General features: G+C 40.6%; 1 protein-coding gene across 1 annotated transcript in view; it reads right to left on the bottom strand.

The window, feature by feature from the left end:
- LOC124265785 overlaps positions 1–19,182 on the bottom strand; it is a 123,100-nt gene that overhangs the window by 27,079 nt on the left and 76,839 nt on the right. The window contains 13 exon segments of the mRNA XM_046700599.1: positions 3,858–3,998; positions 6,509–6,586; positions 7,523–7,736; positions 8,480–8,677; positions 8,957–9,077; positions 10,035–10,245; positions 10,776–10,914; positions 11,088–11,229; positions 11,552–11,668; positions 12,078–12,262; positions 12,698–13,230; positions 16,186–16,264; positions 16,297–17,909. Coding sequence (XP_046556555.1) covers positions 3,858–3,998; positions 6,509–6,586; positions 7,523–7,736; positions 8,480–8,677; positions 8,957–9,077; positions 10,035–10,245; positions 10,776–10,914; positions 11,088–11,229; positions 11,552–11,668; positions 12,078–12,262; positions 12,698–13,230; positions 16,186–16,264; positions 16,297–17,909 — 3,771 coding nt within the window.

Raw genomic sequence — 19,182 nt, 5'->3', positions numbered from 1 at the left:
AAGATAATATTCACCATATATAACCACCAACACCCTTGTTCTTCATAATGTACAAATCTTTGTCATTTACATAGAGTACGGATGCCTGAGTCTTGAATCTAGACTGTTAAAACTATAATCTATAACATAAGTTAACTTTAAACTTCTCATTTTTCAGTTGTTTGACACTTGTTTTAAAGAAGGTATTAAATCCGATCAGTGTCTGGTGCTATTGAATTATCTGACCAATCTAAAACCCCATACACATTTTATCTAATTAAGAAAACATAACTCTAAAACTCCAATACATAACGCACCCCAACATCTAACACCCCAACCATGCACCTGATCACCTGGTGTTAAACAGAAGCCTGAAGTTGATCCTGTAGATAAGATCGCACACCCAGCACCAGAGCAGTCCAACAGGTATTTGTTCTCACTTCCATTACAGGAGATATACTGCCTCCACCGTTGTGCACTTCAGCATGACAACACTTGGCCTCCATACCACTATACAGTAAAGATAATCAGCCTACCCTTGGTATCATAGCACGTGTACCCCTCAACATTAATGGAAGTTAAATAATTCGCGCTTACTTCTTATCAGGTAACCATGGAAAATATTTCAAACCATCAATTTTTTTATCTTAGTATGAAACCATTTAACAAGCTGGAATAATGCTATTTTCTGGTTCATGTTGCAAAATAATCCATTGAAAATATTTTGCTTTTATTTAATGAAGCAAATGTTAACAGAAAATGCTTATGATACCTCAAGTAGGTAAACTATATTCAAATCTATTAAAATATTCAAAACGTTAAGTAAAATTTACCAAAGTTTTCACACAGACCAACATATAATAACTTCCTTGGTCGATTCCATTCAACAACTCTTCCAAAAATATGGCTGTCATGTCATTGATATGTCATACATGCTCACAACTAATAAACATTGAACTAAAACAGGTCATACCTGATTAATTAACTTCCTAGGGAGTAATCCAGGTGAGGTTAGTATCCAGTGGATAACACAATATTATCTCGTATTCCCCTCCCTATATTCACAGCGTGCTGTTTACTGTGGGTTGAAACACACCAGGATAGTAACCCCTATAGACCAATATAACCTCTTCTGCCTCAACAAGCAAGATCAATAGCGCAGGGCACGTCAATTGCAGATATATGACCTTGTCACTTTCATTCCACCTCCAAAACCTTTACAATATCCATTATAAGAACATAGGACAAATTCTTAGCTGTGGCACTTGAGTCCTCCATACCAGGCAACACAAAGACTGTAACGGTTACTACAATATGCGACTGCGATCCGTGGATCGTGACTTCCACGCCGAGTCAATATCAACAAAAGACACGGTATGGTGCCTGGCTTGAGAGTGACAGTAGGTAGAGAAACGACCCAGGTGAAATGTACTCCTGTTGATTTCTATCAACTTGATATCAGTGACTTGTGATTAGTTGTACACCCCATCCAGTGGAGTGTGAACAGATGCCACAACAGATACTGATATCACACTGGGCTCTTCATATTCATAAACCAGAAACTATGGGCTCTTCATATTCATAAACCAGAAACTATGGGCTCTTCATATTCATAAACCAGAAACTATGGGCTTTTCATATTCATAAACCAGAAACTATGGGCTTTTCATATTCATAAACCAGAAACTATGGGCTTTTCATATTCATAAACCAGAAACTATGGGCTCTTCATATTCATAAACCAGAAACTATGGGCTTTTCATATTCATAAACTAGAAGTTATTTGCAAACATCTGTGCGACATGATATTGGAAATTTTTATACTATGACTAGAAAACATATTGCCATCTTCTTTCTGAAACAGAACAGTAAAGTGGAATTTTCTCTGTGTGTTAAAAAATTGAATATTGAATATTGCTTCATTAAAGACAAGGTCAGTTTGGTCCATGAGATATCCTGAATTAATAAGAAAGTCATGAAATGTTAACATTAAAGTAAGTTCTTTTTTAAAACACTGTCATACCTAAACTCTTCAGCAAAATATAGAACCAAATTTTAATAACCAAATTAAATATCTTCCAATAACTCCTTCACATAAATAACTCCCGCAATCTATCGTTCCCTTCCCACTGAGACGAGTGTGGTCAACCAGCAATACCAACAGGAGTCTAATTGTGTGTATTGCTATCCCATATACACCCCTAACAATGGAACCTACCCAAGGGAGACTTTGTTAATAGACCCACTAATAACTGACACAAATTTGACTTGGACAGCCAATAAGGGCAACTGTATGTATGACAATAGCTTTTAACAGTTTGTGGGGGTCCAACAGAGCTTGCCCTGAACAATGCACTATACCACGAGTCTACAGATCTGCATGTAGCATACCCATTCATCAAGACATAATGCTGATGTTCATGTTGAAGGTGATCTACCCACCAGTAACTGAGAGAGACATTGAAATAAAAATGGACTTTATGGGAAGATTATGCTTTGTTTTTACTGAAGAAACAGGATGTATGTTTTGTGAAAATGTTCATGTAGTGTGAATGTCTTTATCCTTAAGAAAGCAGAAATATCTCATGATTATAACCCGTTTTAAACAGGCAAAGGTCATTAAGTCAAAGAATTGCACAAACCATTGACAAGTCTATGACTGATTTTTTACAAATATTTTTTGGTGGTTTAGTTATAATGGCTACATATGAACATGAGGAATATCATAGTTTATGGTTATGTTTAAAATGTTACAACGTAGGCATTCTGAGAAGGAACCACCTACCGGTACACTGAGTGAAACAATCATAAACACCATAACACCTCTACATTGATTACAACACAAGCAGTGAGACCACTAATGTGATATAATTGCTCTTTAATACCAATGCTTTAACATTAATGATGATAAACCAAATATTAGGATGCTTTGATGAATGAGGATCATGTTTACACTGTGATGTTAGCAAAATAACTGTGGTTATGATTCCTAAGCACCAAGATCGGTTTGTAGGTCCTGGACATTACATACACGATACACGATGGATGCAGAAATTCTGCTTCTCTCTCTGCCAACAACTGTTCCAGTAGCAACATCATTTGATTATCAATCAAGAAGCACTCAGAGACAGGCAATAGATAGGTATAATACCAGTGGACACAAATGCTACTGCAAGCTTGAAATAACACTGATAGGAAAAGCCATTACTTCAAAAGCTTATTGTTTGTAATTTATCAACATGGATTATCATCGACATTGTGAATGAAAAGCTTGTTCATTCCCAATCTAGACTACAGGTAAAAAACCAAGTAAATCAATAAAACATGATTTGTCTCAAAACAACACTGCTCCAAGACAGAAGAGGAACATCTTGGTGTCCAGTCATGTTGATTGAAGTACTGACTGTCAGGTTTGTGTGCATTCGTTGGAGTAGGAACATTCTCTGAGAGAAGGCCAAAGTGTACGAAAGTCTGAGCTCGAAACTATGTACCTTCTCTGAGTGAGGGCCAAACTGTAGGAAAGTCAGAGCTCGATACTATGCACCTTTATAGAATCATGACGAAACTATATGAATGTTAGAGCTCAAACCTACCAACCTACATAGAATCTGGGTCAAAGTGTATGCATGTCATTGTTTTACACAATTTCCTGTAGTACGAGTGACTTCATGTTTCCATCACTCTTTCCTTCTATATCATTCAAATAGTCTCGTTAAGAACGTGTGAAGTAAAATTGTGTTGTGTGTATGATACTGACACAAACGAAAGTCAGTTTTAGTCATGTGACCGACATCCAATGGAGAAGCTGAAAATCATGTAAACTTCACATTACAAAACTTGTGACAGATGCAACACAGCAATAAGAATGAGGTACATACCTGTATTCCAGACAATGAGTGCTGAGTGTCCTGTGACCTGCTCACACCACACCTCCCTCGGGGGCTGAACGAGACCCGTGTAGTGCACCACCAGCTCCGGACCAGGGGCACACCCAGAGTAACGGTCGCCAATGAAAACATCTACAATGTAACATCAGCCTTAGACACAGGCACATGATGTATTTGAACAACAAATCATGATTATTACTGAAGACAAAAAAAACATGAACAAATTTCTGCAGCAGGGTAGCATTTTGTTTCAAATTTTTAAAATATGTTCAGTACGTGGAATAAATGAATTTCACTTTTTTAATAAAAACAACACAAGAAAAGAACTGTTCCCATTTTGAGGTATATTCGCCTAAAGGTTGATGCCTGGAACATATCACATTTACATCTGCAGAACGTCAACAACAAATGTATCTGTATAGTATATTTCACCGCTACCACATGTTTTAAGAGATCAATGTATGTTATATTTCTTGAAGTAACATGGACGAGTTAGTGTGATAATGTTCTGGTAAAATGACGATTTGCTACTTTGATTCTGTAACCTCAAACAGTGATGATGGTCAATGAGGACTTCACTTTGTGGCTTTTGAGTTGGATCGCATAACTGAAAATGTACAGTCTAAGTAAACTTAGGCTCAGTATTATTCGTTACACTGCTATACTGAGTCTAAGAAAACCTTGTAGAAGGTTGTGTCAGCTAACCTTTTGGACTGACCAATCAGAACACAGCTTACCAAATCACAAAAGTTAACATTCTTACATACCGTTTGAACCTTTACCTAAAAAACACGAATGCTATTTTCCGCACGATCATTTCCGAGTGATACACGCAATGAGTAGTAGACAGTCGCTGAAAATAGCGTTTTTGTCAATATTCAAGGATGTCATCTTTCAAAAATATAAGCAAATAGTAACCATGTAATTAGAAACCCCTAAACGTACATACTGCATGTCAAATATCTGTGTTTTATGCAGATTTTCGTTTGTTGATAGATCAGTGTCAGCGACCAGGGAAGAGAAAATCCCAAAACCGTTTTGTAAGTCCTGCCGAACCCTAACAAGTAGTCGTTGTCTGATTGGTTAAATCTGTTCAGCCATCTCGCGTTTGATTGGATGGTCATAGGTCGCGACCTTCTACTAGGTTTTCTTAGTCTCAGTATAGCAGTGTAACGAATAATACTGAGCCTAAGTTTACTTAGACTGGAAAATGTACATCATCATATCCAAATACAATAATTTGTCACTAAAATGAGATCAATACATAAGTATTCCTGACAGTGATGTAAATTTCAACAAATTGTACACTTTCACCTCATACTTGTTCTAAAAGACTAACAATGTAATATTAATTACACAATAGTTTAGTGAATATAGTTATAACAAGAGGTTAGTAGGTTATGAAAGTTGCATTGCTACAAACCCTTCCATTAAAACATCACATTCTGTCAAAAGATGATATGATATTTGTAGTTTTTGTGATACCTGGAACATCATAAATGTAACTGAGCATATTGTGATATGATCATCAGATGGACCTTCAGGCCATAGAGACAACTCAGGATATCTTCACATGGACAATCCAACAATATGACACTTCTAAAGTTTATCCATGCAGGGATTGGGACAGAGAGCTTTGACAATGAACCATTTTCAAGATTATTAGCCATTTTCTGAACATAAAATGGGCCACTGCCCTTGTATCAATAGTAAACGTCAAAATTTTAATGGGCCATTTTTTTATTTACACATATTTATTTCCAAAGAAAGGAACGCACTGGTAAACAAGCATAAGCTTATACGAATACCGCTCCGGAGAATGTGCAAAATGGCCCATGACCCCTGCCTGTCCCAATCCCTGCCATGAATGGTTAATTTGAGAAATAGGAATTTCATGTTTCAAATTTGTATAGTCAAAGTGATTCCTTCACCATGAGAAAATGACATTTAGATGAACACTGTATGTAATACAAATGTTGAGACAGCACGTGTGAGACAGCTTGAGTTGGCTGTGGTCCTGAGGAGAATAGAGTTAATGGCTGGATATAAGGATTATACAACACACCAGGTGAATGCCACTCGCAGTCAGATACACACTTCACGGCACACACAAACTTAGCTCCTTCATGCTGTTATATTCTGTTTCAGTGTTACCAGAAATACACAGTGTCGTCAGGTCCTAGGTATTCCTGTAGACTGAACTACAAGGGCAGATAAGCAGCTAAGCCATCACAGAAAGAAAGAGAAAAAACTACTACTGCTAAAGCCACAAAGCAATGCCAGTACTGTGTAGTAAATCCCTTAACACAGACTTACTGACATAGCTTGTGACTGCTTTGAAGAACAGATTCTAGTGACTACTCTACTGAGGCACCCATCCTTGATACATAACAGCAGGTCAGAAGCTGATATTGTCAACAAACAAGTGCAATATTCAGAACACAAAGTTAAATACGTTGAAATACCGTTGACCTACAATATCATATTTTCATAATGTCATACTTGCACAGCTTGAATTTTGAAAAAACAATAAAATAAATTAATTCAACTCTTTTGATACAATATCTGAACTTGTGTCTGGTATTTGCACTTGCCTGCATGAAGCTAATGTTTAGCAATGCCCACTCTGTGTCTATAGTTACCCTTAACAGATGATGGCAGATCTGCCGTAGGATCGTCATGTGCGTGGAAAATAAGTTTATGTGGCTCTGGCATGGTGGCTGAATAGCAAAACACTCATCAAAGCTACACAGGTCTAAGGTTACATACTCAAACCTGTGGACTAAAAGCTTCAGAAGATCTTTCTCAATGCTATCAGACTGATGTGCAAAAAGAACTGAGAGGCTCTGTAGGCCAACTACACTGTGCAACATGGTCAGGTTAGTATCTGGTGAGTGCAACAGACTATCAATATTCACACTGGCTTTCTAGGCTGAGACTACGAAGGGGAGAGAGTACATGCTGTTCTATGTCTCAAACAGCAGAACCCAAACTGTCCGAGTTCAAAATAGTCAAGTCTGGACCAGGCAACCAGTGGTGCTTATGCAACTGCCAGAACATTTCTGAGTCTGGGATTGGAATCAAACAAAGGTCGAACAAAGGTCAAATACCTTGTCCATAAACCCAATTTTTTTAACCTTTTCAGCAGGTAAATATGTCATCGGTTATACCATGCTACACTTGCTTGACATTGTTCCATGGCACAGGATGCCCCTAATCAAACAGGTCTCTCTACTCATCATCGCAGTCAACTCTTGCAAGAAGCTGATTTAAACAGTTGTGTCTGCTCAGGAAGAAGTGTTAATGCAAAGCTTATCGTCTAAAAAGGTACACAGCTGAACAGTCTTACTACAGATCAGTGAAGGACAACGAGACTGAACGTGACCACAATACTATTTATCCTATCCTTGTACACACTAACATGTTACACAACAATAACTACTACATAAGAGAGATGTGAGGTATCACTACATATAACTAACTATGAATACTAACAAACTGTTTACTTTAAGTGCAGATAATACAAGGTTAGACAACTCACACTACAACAAACTCAACAAGTTAAATTCTCATCAGCATTACTCAAATCAAACAGCAAATAAACTGTTAATGATGAGGATTACACAAACTATCGTCATTGGGGTATGTCTGCGTACCTGTGATTCTCTCGTCTGGCTGACTGAGTCCCCCCTCGATCCCCGAGTCGCCATCCAAACACTTGCGTGTGTCCTTCCCGACGGGGTGCTCGGTGAGCTCGATCAGCTTCAGCTCCACCTTCTCCCCAAGCATCATGTCCCGGATACGGAGGCTGTTCACGTCTGGAGGGATGATGGAGCCGTACAGCTTGCCGTTCTTCAACATCTGGTAGCCCTGTACAAGGAGAGACACGAGTTACTCATGACACATACACAACAAGCATGCATGGCAGATTGGAGCCAAGATGATGGACCACACTGGTCATTAGGAAGAAAACTGATCCCTTGGGTATGGCACCAATAAACTCACTATATATAACTAAAAACAAGTTCAAAACAGCATAAGCTGCCACTAGCATTTACTGGATAATATTCTGAAATGAACGAGTTGGGATCATGAAAATAGTGAGTGAGTTATTATTTAACGTCACATCGGCAATATTTCAGCCATATCATGATGGATCATGAAAATAACTTTGGAAACATTTTTGTAGTGAAGTCTGAGTACTCAATATCAATTTTCCTGATCCAAAAATATTGTTCCCTGGCAATAGATATTCATGCGCAATACAATAAATAAATCCAACTTCTCAATAATTTCAGAGACTTGACATACATGCATTTATAAAGCACCTAACATTAGATGCTCAGAGGCGCCAAGGACAAAGACATTATTATATTAACCCAAGCTGCCTGTCAGATGCTAGACGATCAACAGTCATACGACCATCTCATCCCACCGGGTACCCATTCACTGCTGGGTGAACAGAGGCAATCTTGAACAAACTCACTTGCCTAAGGTGAGACCAAAAGTTTCACATGAGCTTCGTTCTGGGACAGGACTGAAGTATCTCATCAAGGATTTCTACAACATTAGTTTGGTGCAGCAAGAACCCCCATCTTATTCCTTCTACTTACTGATATAGAAGCATCTCCGAACTGTTGGGGCACCTGCCATGTGCAGTCAATACCACCAGGGTGGAGTCCCTCCAGCCTCAGCTTGGGCGACTTGGGTGCCGCTGGCGCCATCACGGGGACGATGTTGGACATGCTGCTGTCACTGAGGCAGTAAATGTGCTGGGCATCAGAGTCCACTCGCCGAGTGCCACAGATTGCCTGAAACGTGGAAACATTAACATGTCAAAGCAGCCACACATCCAAACACTTTCAACAACTGATGGTGTTCAACTTTGTCACTACCAGGGGACCATGTGTCATACTTTTTCCGACAACCAAAGAAAGCTTCCAGAGTTGAAATCCCAAGCAAGAATGTCTTCCCAGCAATCACATTGCAGCACACACTTCATTTGACTACACCATGACAAAGCAGTTAGCTGCCTCTACCAGTATTCATCAAGTCTATGACGTGTGTATCTATGATCAACCTGTACCTACCCTGATGGAGATGTCATAGGGCTGCTCTGGAGAGAGATCGGTTAGGAAGAATTGGTAGCCCTGTTTGTCACTCATCTTGTTGGCCTTCACTTCACCATGCCAGTGACCGTCTATGTAGATACTGTGCAAATAATTGTTATATTCAGTATATATTTTAAGCAGATGGGATCTACCTTCAGATTAGCATGAATGATTGAATTGGATTTCAGTACGGTATTCTGTAATATTTCTCCACCTAAAGTCTGCAATATTCTACGAAGTAGAAATATGATGATGACCCAAAGACTGCAAGGTATGATGATGTGCAATATTCTACCAAGGTAGAAATATGATGACACCAAAGTCCAATATTCTACCAAGGTAGAAATATGATGATGACCCAAAGTCTGCAATATTCTACCAAGGTAGAAATATGATGATGACCCAAAGTCTGCAATATTCTACCAAGGTAGAAATATGATGATGACCCAAAGTCTGCAATATTCTACCAAGGTAGAAATATGAATGACCCAAAGTCTGCAATATTCTACCAAGGTAGAAATATGATGATGACCCAAAGTCTGCAATATTCTACCAAGGTAGAAATATGATGATGACCCAAAGTCTGCAATATTCTACCAAGGTAGAAATATGATGATGACCCAAAGTCTGCAATATTCTACCAAGGTAGAAATATGATGACGACCCAAAGTCTGCAATATTCTACCAAGGTAGAAATATGATGATGACCCAAAGTCTGCAATATTCTACCAAGGTAGAAATATGACGATGGCCCAAAGTCTGCAATATTCTAAGGTCTGCCAGCCCTTTCAGTTAGTCATTTATCCATGCACAAGCTGCTTCCGATTCTATTTTGGTTGTTAGTTGTGACATATATAGGGCAATGACACACTTAACTACTCTAGGCTAAAATATAATTCCCATGACGCCTTAAACTTTGTCCAGTTTTTAACATCTCTGAGAAGACGATTTAAACACATCATAAATGAGACACTTTTTAAGTATATTCTTCTAGTGGAGCACATAGCATGAATTGTTATTCAGGGCACAGCATTATGGCCAGATTGTTCATACAGACCTGTACAGTGAGATCTCCTCATCGTTGGAAGCATGTGTGTATCTGGGCTTGTCCCAGGCCACCAGCACACACCCCTTCTTGTAAGACGGCTGCTGGCTAATGACCACTGCTGGCGGTCGGCGCGGACATGTGATGTGCATCGTCCGTGACGGCTCACTCTCCTGACTCGCCCGTGACGTAATGGCAACCACATACACACTGAGAGTCTTGCCTGCAACACAGAAACACATACTTTATCAGATGGAATGAAGTGTTTATGGAACTGACGTGTCCTTGTTCATCTGTTAGCACAGAGACATCTTATGATGTGGCATGTTCTAGAGTGACCTATCAATACCCTAAGCCCTTCTGATTCAACAACTGTTTCTGTTATTAAGCATAAATCTTTGAGTTCAGTAGCTGTCACAGTGGGAACACTGAGTATCTATGTAAGTAATTTTTCAATAGCTCGGAACTCAAGAACCCATTTCTATGTTCTCAAACAACCTTGTATTCCTACCCTGCCACCTGTGAAGTTCGGGGTTAGAATTGGTCTTCAGCAATCGATGCTTGTTGTAAGAGGTAACTAACTGGATCGGGAGGTCAGAATCAATGACTTGGTTGACATGTTATCGTATCCCGAATGCGTAAATTGATGCTCATGCTGTTGGTCACTGGATTGTGTGGTCCTTACACAATTATTTAACTGAAATATTACTGAGTGTGGGATTAAACAAAAAACAAATAACTCTATCCACCCACCTGGTATCAAGTTGTTGATGACCATCTGCCGGACATCGCTTGACCGGACACCACCGAGAGGTTTATTGTCCACATAGATCTGGTAGCCCTTCAGCTTGAGGTCAGGGTGCACCGAGGGCGGGTCCCACTCAGCAACAGCCTGGAAGATGAGTGAGGCAACTTTCAGGTTACTACCGCCAGCTTTACATGAGTGATCGCAGCTTGGACTTGGTCTCTTCCATACACAACAAAACTACCTACCATTACTCAGACTTCGTATATAAAATGAACAAATTATAAAGGCACAAAGAAGAAGTCTTATAGTTGACCCACCTGGTAGAGGTCCACACTGATGATCTTGATCTTGGGAGGTTTTGGTGGGCCCATGGTGGTGTAGTAGAGGACTGAAGATGTTGTCTGAATCTCACATGCCTGCTGCCCATGCACCATTGAGTAGTTGGCAATCACATATACTCTGCAATACACACAAACAGTCATGGGGAACAGATCTCTCATATCATAGAAACATGAAACGTAAGGGTTATTTGTTAAATCGTTCTTCTCTAGAAAAGCATGCAAGGAAAGATCTCACTCTGACAAACAAATGTGAATTGATGGACTGAAACTGTTCTTTCAAGAAACCATTCAATTGTAGTTGTACACGGGTTGGTTTAGTTGATGGTCAGGTCCAGACACAATTATGTACAGACTGCCACCATATACCTTGTACATAGCTGGGTGAGGCAAACAACAAACATCAGGTGAGATGCTGGGACAACGTCTGAGATGGTTCCTACCTGTAGGTGAGTCCAGGCACCAGCCCCTTGATGGTACACTTCTGCTTGTCGGAGATGTTCCAGCAATGTTGAACACCCCGCACTGGCTTCCCCTTTTCAACCAGGTTACACTCAAAGCTGCAACACACAGAACCTTGTAAGCACTGATATCACTTATATAATGCCAGGAAAAGCAGTGAGTTCAACAGGAAAACACTGCGACTTTCTTGAGTCAATGATATACTACCACGGATGCAACTCCTGTTCCTTCAGGTACCATGTGGTATCTCAAAACATTAACACAGCACTGATATCACTTACATAATTCTAGGAAACATAAAGTTTGATACACTTTCTTCTTATCATAGAAGCAGACCATTCAGGAGAAGAATACATTTTTGTTAGGTCACTATAGATTAAAAACATCAAAGTTACTTATTTAATTGATATCAGCGGTGTATGCATTCTGTATTTGGTTGTACCTAGAGTTGATATCAGCAGAGTATGCATTCTGTATTTGGTTGTACCTAGAGTCAAGGCCTCCTACCTGATATCACTGTTGATATCGCTGGTGAACTTTGTTCCAACGACATTGACGACATACAACAGCAGCTTGTACTGGGAGTCGACCGACTTTGGAAGCTCCCACACGACTTTCACCCCGTTTTTGCCCCGGGACTCCACCATGATGGAAGGAGCTGGCAGGATACCATCCCCATCGCCGAGGATGAACTGCAACAACACCAGCAGTGTCAACAGCCAGGAAAGTGATGTCTTGTACTCAACAGGTATAGCATAGAACTTCTGCTCACATTTATACTGTGTTACCAGTGCTTAATTAGCATCGTTTTTACTTATATGGCAACATATTAACAAGCTACATTGTTGTAATGAGTTATACTTAATGAAGAGTGGATGGTATTCTGTGAATTCAGTATTTTCTCCATAGACAGTCACAGACATAGACATAGAGAAAGAAAATTTTAAAATCGCATCGTCAGAAAAGAAAATGATAACAAGGGCCTTGTTTCACAAACAAATCTAAGCGCCAGAAGTTACCATTCTCACATATTCATGTGCTACAACAGAACTTTCCTATCCTTTGTTTTGAGAAGCGGGTCTGAACTCCAAGAGATGTGAGCTTTCACATGGTCGTTCGTCTCTCACCTCTCCCTCTCCGATCTGCATCATGCTGGCCCCGTCGCGTGCTCCTGGAACTGCCACTTTGCGGTCTGCTCTTTCCGAGCTGCCCTGGACCGCCATCCTGTCCACGTCCAGTTCCACCTGTTGCTGCACTTCCACAATGGCCATGGTGCGTTTCCGCTTCGGCTCCCTGTCGTTGGCGTGGGTCACCATCAAATCATCCTCCGGTTCTATATACTTCCCATCTCGTGGAGAAAAGCGTTTCCGTGGGGACGAGTGTTTAGAATCTCCAGGTCTGCGTCGTCTGGAAGTGTGCTTCTTCTCAGTCCTGCCGGAGTCGGTAGCTTGGTTTTTGGTTGCATCCAGGATGACAACATTGTTGCCAGGAAAATCTTCTTCCTCAGACTCAAACTCGGACTCGCTCTCAGACTCGGACTCACTTTGATCAATCAGACTCTGAGGAAGGGGGCTGTCGTCAAGCCGTCGGCCTTGCTTACTGCGCCCTCGTCGTGTCTGAGTGGATTTCTCCATGTTGTCGTCAGTCATGACCCCTTGGTCTGGGGAGAACAGACATCTCAGGTTACAGACACAGAAAAATAACATACACAAATACACTGAATGTCAAACCAGGTCCAATTCTTCTCATAATTGTTTCACTAACCATCCGATATATTGGAAGAAATCTGCTCATTACACAGATTTTTGTCGACATGTCTCGAATACCAATATCTGGATCAATGTGATTGTTTTATTAGCATCATAGTTGGTGAGTCAATAATGTCACTCTATGCAATAAACAAGAAGTTGTTATCCACAAAGTTAAATGCTTCATTATTGGATCAATGTTGTTCAATCAATGTGTGGAACCATGCAGTCTGATTGCAAAGATAAACAATTACAATAGTAAAACTGGTCATAATTTGAAAACTGTAGGTAATATTTTCAGCTAGTAATGATCATGATAAACTCTTAACAGACATGAAGAACTTGTTAATGATCTTGTTTACCTTACAAAAACTACTATTTACATTTTATCATTCGTGACCACAAAATCATACGACCTCAGGAACAGGTTAATGATTACAGTGAGTAAGTGATTAGGGCTAAACAGCCATTTTTTTCAGTATTTCAGTCATGTCATGGCTGTCAGCCCAGGCGTCTGAGGAAACCCATGTGACCTAGGTTGTCCTGTTGTGCTGCAGGCTCATGGTGCTGTCACGCCAAGGATCATATTCAAGGGAGTGTCAAGGAACAGAACTATGCACAGCAAGCCAGTGGGCTACCATGGCACCCCATGTTAGCTGAGACAGGTATTTAGGCTCACTGCTTCAGTCAGCATCAGTGTTATTCCTGTTTCTGTTAGTGAATTAAGATCACGTCATGCCACTGATGATATTGATTAATACCTGGATGACCACAATGAGCATAATTAACAACTATTTCATAATTTTGAAAATAACCAGAATAAGCATTTAATATTTCACTTTTAATCTTGTCAGAACAGATGAAAACAGAATTTTAACACTAAACTGAAATATTGTTGGCTTCATCCAAGGTGTCGTCTTGATTCTAGATTCATTACATTATATGAGAACACCAAAACAATCCTATGTGTTTATCTTGTTGGTTTGTTGTTTAACACCACACTCAGCAATATTCCAGCTATATGGCAATGGTCTGTAAATTGCACTGGACCAGACAATCCAGTGATCAACAGCATTAGCTTCAATCTACACAAATGGGATACGATGACATGTGTTAACCAAGTCAACTAGTCTGACAAACCGATCCTGTTAGTCGCCTCTTACAACAAGCAATTCTAACCTAGGTCTTCATAGGTTATGTGTCTATTCAATATATGATTTTTTTAATATATTTACACAAATACATGCAGTCAGAATACTGAAAACAGAGGCTTGAAACTGAATGTGCCATAACTGTGTAACAGGAACGATCTGTGAAAATGGCATTAAAAATGAATGAAGATGTTGTGAGAAGTTTCACTGCAAAGAACTGTGTCGTGTTACAGAGAAGACAACTTAAGGCAGTACCTAAATATTAAGACCTGGTTTCCCTTCCTACCTTAATTGATACCCATTTCGTGATACTTTTCAAAGTGAGTAATGCTTTAGGCTGTTCTTATCAATAATCCAGCAAAATCACAACTGGGGACACTAGAAATGTGCTTCATCCCGTGTATCCATGACGGGAATCAAACCCAGGTCTTCAGCGTGATAAGCTACCTCTTTAACCACAAGGCTACCCCACTGCCGTGATTCTGTTCATGACACTGATGTCAAAGGTTTCTACCAAACATACATAACTCATTGATTCCACCCAAGATTGCAAAATGTGTCAGTGTTCAAGAATTTTGCCTATCTAGATTCTCATTATTAGACTAAGAAGCTGTACACTAGCTAAAAGGTTTCGAAATATTGCCCATTTTCACTGATAACATATATGTTTCAGCATTTATTTGCAGTCTAAGTAAACTTAGACTCAGTATTATTCGTTACACTGCTATACTGTGTCTAACAAAACCTTGTGGAAGGTCGCGTCAGCTAACCTTTGAGCGACCTATGACCGTTCAATCAAACGCAAGACGGCCGAACGGATTTAACCAATCAGACAACAGCTACTATTTAGGGTTCGGCGAGACTTACAAAATGGATTTTCTCTTCCCCGTTCGCCAACACTGATCTCCCAACAAATGAAAATTACATAAAACACAGATATTTGCCCTGCAGTATATATGCTTTGGGGTTTCTGGTGACATGGCTATCAACCCTATCATTAGCTAATATTTCAGCAAGCTGACATGCTTGAATACTGACAAAATGCTATTTTCAGCGACTGTTTACTCACCCTTGTGGCGTGCCTCACTAGGAACCAATCGTATGGAAAAGAGCATTCGGAATCGTTCGGTACAAACTTTTTGGAGGTAAAAGTTCAAAAGGTATGTGCAAATGTCAACTTTCGCGATTTGGTAAGCTGTGTTCTGATTGGTCAATTCAAAGGGTTATCTGACGCGACCTTCCACAAGGTTTTGTTAGACTCAGTATAGCAGTGTAACGAATAATACTGAGCCTAAGTTTATTTGATGCGAGAGTTTCAGTTTACGCTGACCATGTTGGAAGCATCTAGGCTGGAAACTAAATAAACTAAACAAGTAGTCAGTTGCGTCTGACAAGAAACAGCAAATATTTCTGAGAATCTGGTTCAGATTGTTCCACTTACCATCAGAATCATCTGGAAACACAGATTAACATATATGAATAGAAACTGACAGAAATATTCACATGCTGAAAACAAAAATCTCATCACAAACTCTGAAGTAAAACATCACACTTACTACCAAGACTGGAAATCATTGGGACACACTTTCAAACGAAGGAGATTGTAAAACTAATGATCTAATGGAAAAATAATGTGAACAAGTAATCACCTTGTGACCAATATAATGAACACCAACAAAACCTCTACTGGAAGAGAGGTCCAACATGCAAGAATACCTTCATCAGAACAGGAGTCTGAATCTTCTCTTTTGGGAGAATTCTCAAATATTTCCAGATACCGATGAAGCATTCCTCCATATTCTCCAGGAGGAGTTATGGCCCCTTCATCTTCGTCCCTCGAATGTCAATATTATCCGATGGATCTTGGAAGAAGTCACTGTGCTTTAAGATAGACTTCAGATTGGTGTTTGACCGATGAGATGACCTTGAATGACCATCTGAAGGTCGTTTTTGCTGATCAATGCGAGGTGAGAAAAGATCTCTGTTAAACACCCTCGGAGATGGTGTCAAAGTGTCTCCACTTTCTGAATCACCACCATGTTCGCCTGGACCAAACATGAACTGGACTTCTTTTGGCCTCTTTTCCTCAGCAGCCGACTTCCTGCGCATCTTGTAGCGATTGACTTGGTAAATATGCTCGGCCTCCTCATCACCGAAGTCATCCGAGTCCTCGTCACCACGGTACACAGGCACAGACAGCTTCTTAGAGTCTGCCCTAGGATCTGAATTGTATCTTCTCAGATGCCCCTTGTCTCTTGAACGTTGCTTGTGAGCGTTATACATGTGCCAGTCATATTCCCTACTGTTTGTTGGCGGCTGCATATAGTCATCAGATTCGTAGTCTGACGAGCGACGGAAGTGCTCCCGTCTGTACCAGTCATGTTTGTCACTCTGTGCAGGCGACCGATCATACGACCGTCTGCTGTAGTCAGAATCTGGTGGGACAGGTGATCGTCTGTATCGTCTTGGGTCATCATCATAATCTGACCTGTGAGGTGAGCGATCGTAGGAATGTCTATAATCATCCTGATCATAATCTGATCGACTTGGCGGCTGCTCATATCCTCCTCGTCTGTCATCATACCTGGAATCAAACCGGTTAGGTGATCGATCAAAACTCCCCTGTCTATCCCGAGACGGCCGATCAAAACTGGCCTGACGGAACCTGTCTCCCCTTTGAGACGGAGAATCATAACTATTCTGACGATATCCGTCCATTCTGTGTGGAGACCTCTCAAAGCTCCCCTGCCTATATTCATCTCTGTGTCGAGATCTGGAGTAATGGTCATCTCTGCGGTGGTCATCATACTCAGGGTCATACCTCTGGGGTGACCTGTCATAACTGCCTTGCCTCCGATAGTCATCCCTGTACCTCCTGCCCTCCCGCTCGTCATCATAGTCTCTCTGACTCTCTGGTTCCTCCAGCTTTGGGGGAGACATCTTAGCTGCTGCAGCTACTGCAGCTAATTTGGGCATCATGCTGCCTACGAAACTCTTCAGACGGGCAAAGTCTATATGAACCCGACCTGTGGAATTGGGAGCAACAGCTCTTTGGATCTTACGCTGCTTTGACACAAACTCAAGAACAGTAGAAGCAACTGACTTGAAACTAAATTTGGATCTTGGTTCTGGTTGTGGTTCTTCTTCTAAGGGTTGATGTCTCTTCTTCAAACCAAGTCTTCCCAAATTAGCAATTCTTGAAGCCTGCCTCCTGAACCTGGGATCAGATCTCGGCTCTGGTTCTGGAGGTGGTTCTGGTGGAGCGGCCTGTGACAGTCTCCTCCCAAATGTATTGGCATGTCTTGATGCTGCTATGGACTTCTTGAAACGGGAAAGGCTACTCTTCTTGGGTTCAACAGCATCCTGTTTGACTCGCTGATACACGTATATGTTGGCATAGCTCCTCAGTCGCCTCTTCTTGTGGGGAAACAATGGTGGGCCTGGTTGTGACAAAAAGACAGAACCATCAATGGAGGTAGAAACATTTTTGAAGTGCCAGTGTGAAGCCATTCCATGAGGTGGATGTGGTGGACATCAAAATGTGAATTGTGTCAAGACACTGTCATCCAGAAACTCACTTGTGTGGACATAGTGAAGAAGTGAATCATACCCATGAGATTAAAATTTATATCTGTCCAGATCCATAACAGTGTACAACACATGCAGCATGCCCAATGAAGGGGTCATCATTGCCTTCAGTACTACAGCTATTACTGAATTTAGAACACACAAGTGTATCCCAGCTTGGAAGCAAAGTGTGCACAGGAACTGGTTTGGTGCATTGTAGAATAGAGGATCTCCAGCACTGTAGACTGCCAAGCAAGGGTACATTTGTGCATTCCAATTTCAGTTAGAGAAGACAACAATGACCCCTTGTGTTACTTTGCATACTGGAACAAACTCTCATTCTGGATCAATACAATCATCTTGCAGTTGCAGAAGTGAACAAGGTTATCATCAAATGGAAAACTAAGTGGATGTACAAGGCTGTGATTCTTCCAGTGGGCGCATCATGCAGATCTTAGACACAAACATTCATAACTTCTGCATCACAGTGATACCCTTCCCTCCTTTTCCTGTCAAGCTGCCTGTGGCTGGATCCATCCTGTGTGAAGGTGTTGCCAAACCTGGCTGATCATGCAACATCAGTCTGAGATTTCAGTAAACGATTTGTAGCAACATCTTTGAACATGCAGGAACATCTTCATGCTTAGAACATGTCGTGAACATTGTGAGCAGATAATACCATGCACAGTGCAAGATATATCATGGAATAAAACATCAGGATGAAAATGGTAGATGATGGTTTATAGCGTAACTGTCCTTTTGGGAAGAGTAGATGAGTTGAAAGTTAAATCAAAGCATTCAGGCCACATGTAAGGTCATCAACTACTTCAGTACAATCAACAAGCCACTGTTTGGATCACTTTTGGATCCCTCAGTTCCTCAGACAAGAATCAATGTAACTGATATATTCCCACAGAGAACTAACATACTTGAGACATTTATACAAGGGTTGCTGCTCAACAGATCAGGGAGATCACCTCCACAACTGGTAGCAAAACATAGGAAACAAATAATGGCAACCGTAATTAGGATAGCCAGCATGAAGTTAAATATTACAAAATTTTCTTTGAGTGGCAAATAGTAGTTGGTGTTTTGGACAACAGGGAGAGTACTATGGATATACAACTTCTTTATTATTATTATGAG

The sequence above is a fragment of the Haliotis rubra genome, unplaced genomic scaffold, assembly GCF_003918875.1.
Source record: "Haliotis rubra isolate DU_JTF1 unplaced genomic scaffold, ASM391887v1 Scf995, whole genome shotgun sequence".
Classification (NCBI taxonomy): domain Eukaryota; kingdom Metazoa; phylum Mollusca; class Gastropoda; order Lepetellida; family Haliotidae; genus Haliotis; species Haliotis rubra.
Note: the sequence above shows the minus strand (reverse complement) of the source record. Positions and strands in the feature narration are given on the sequence as shown.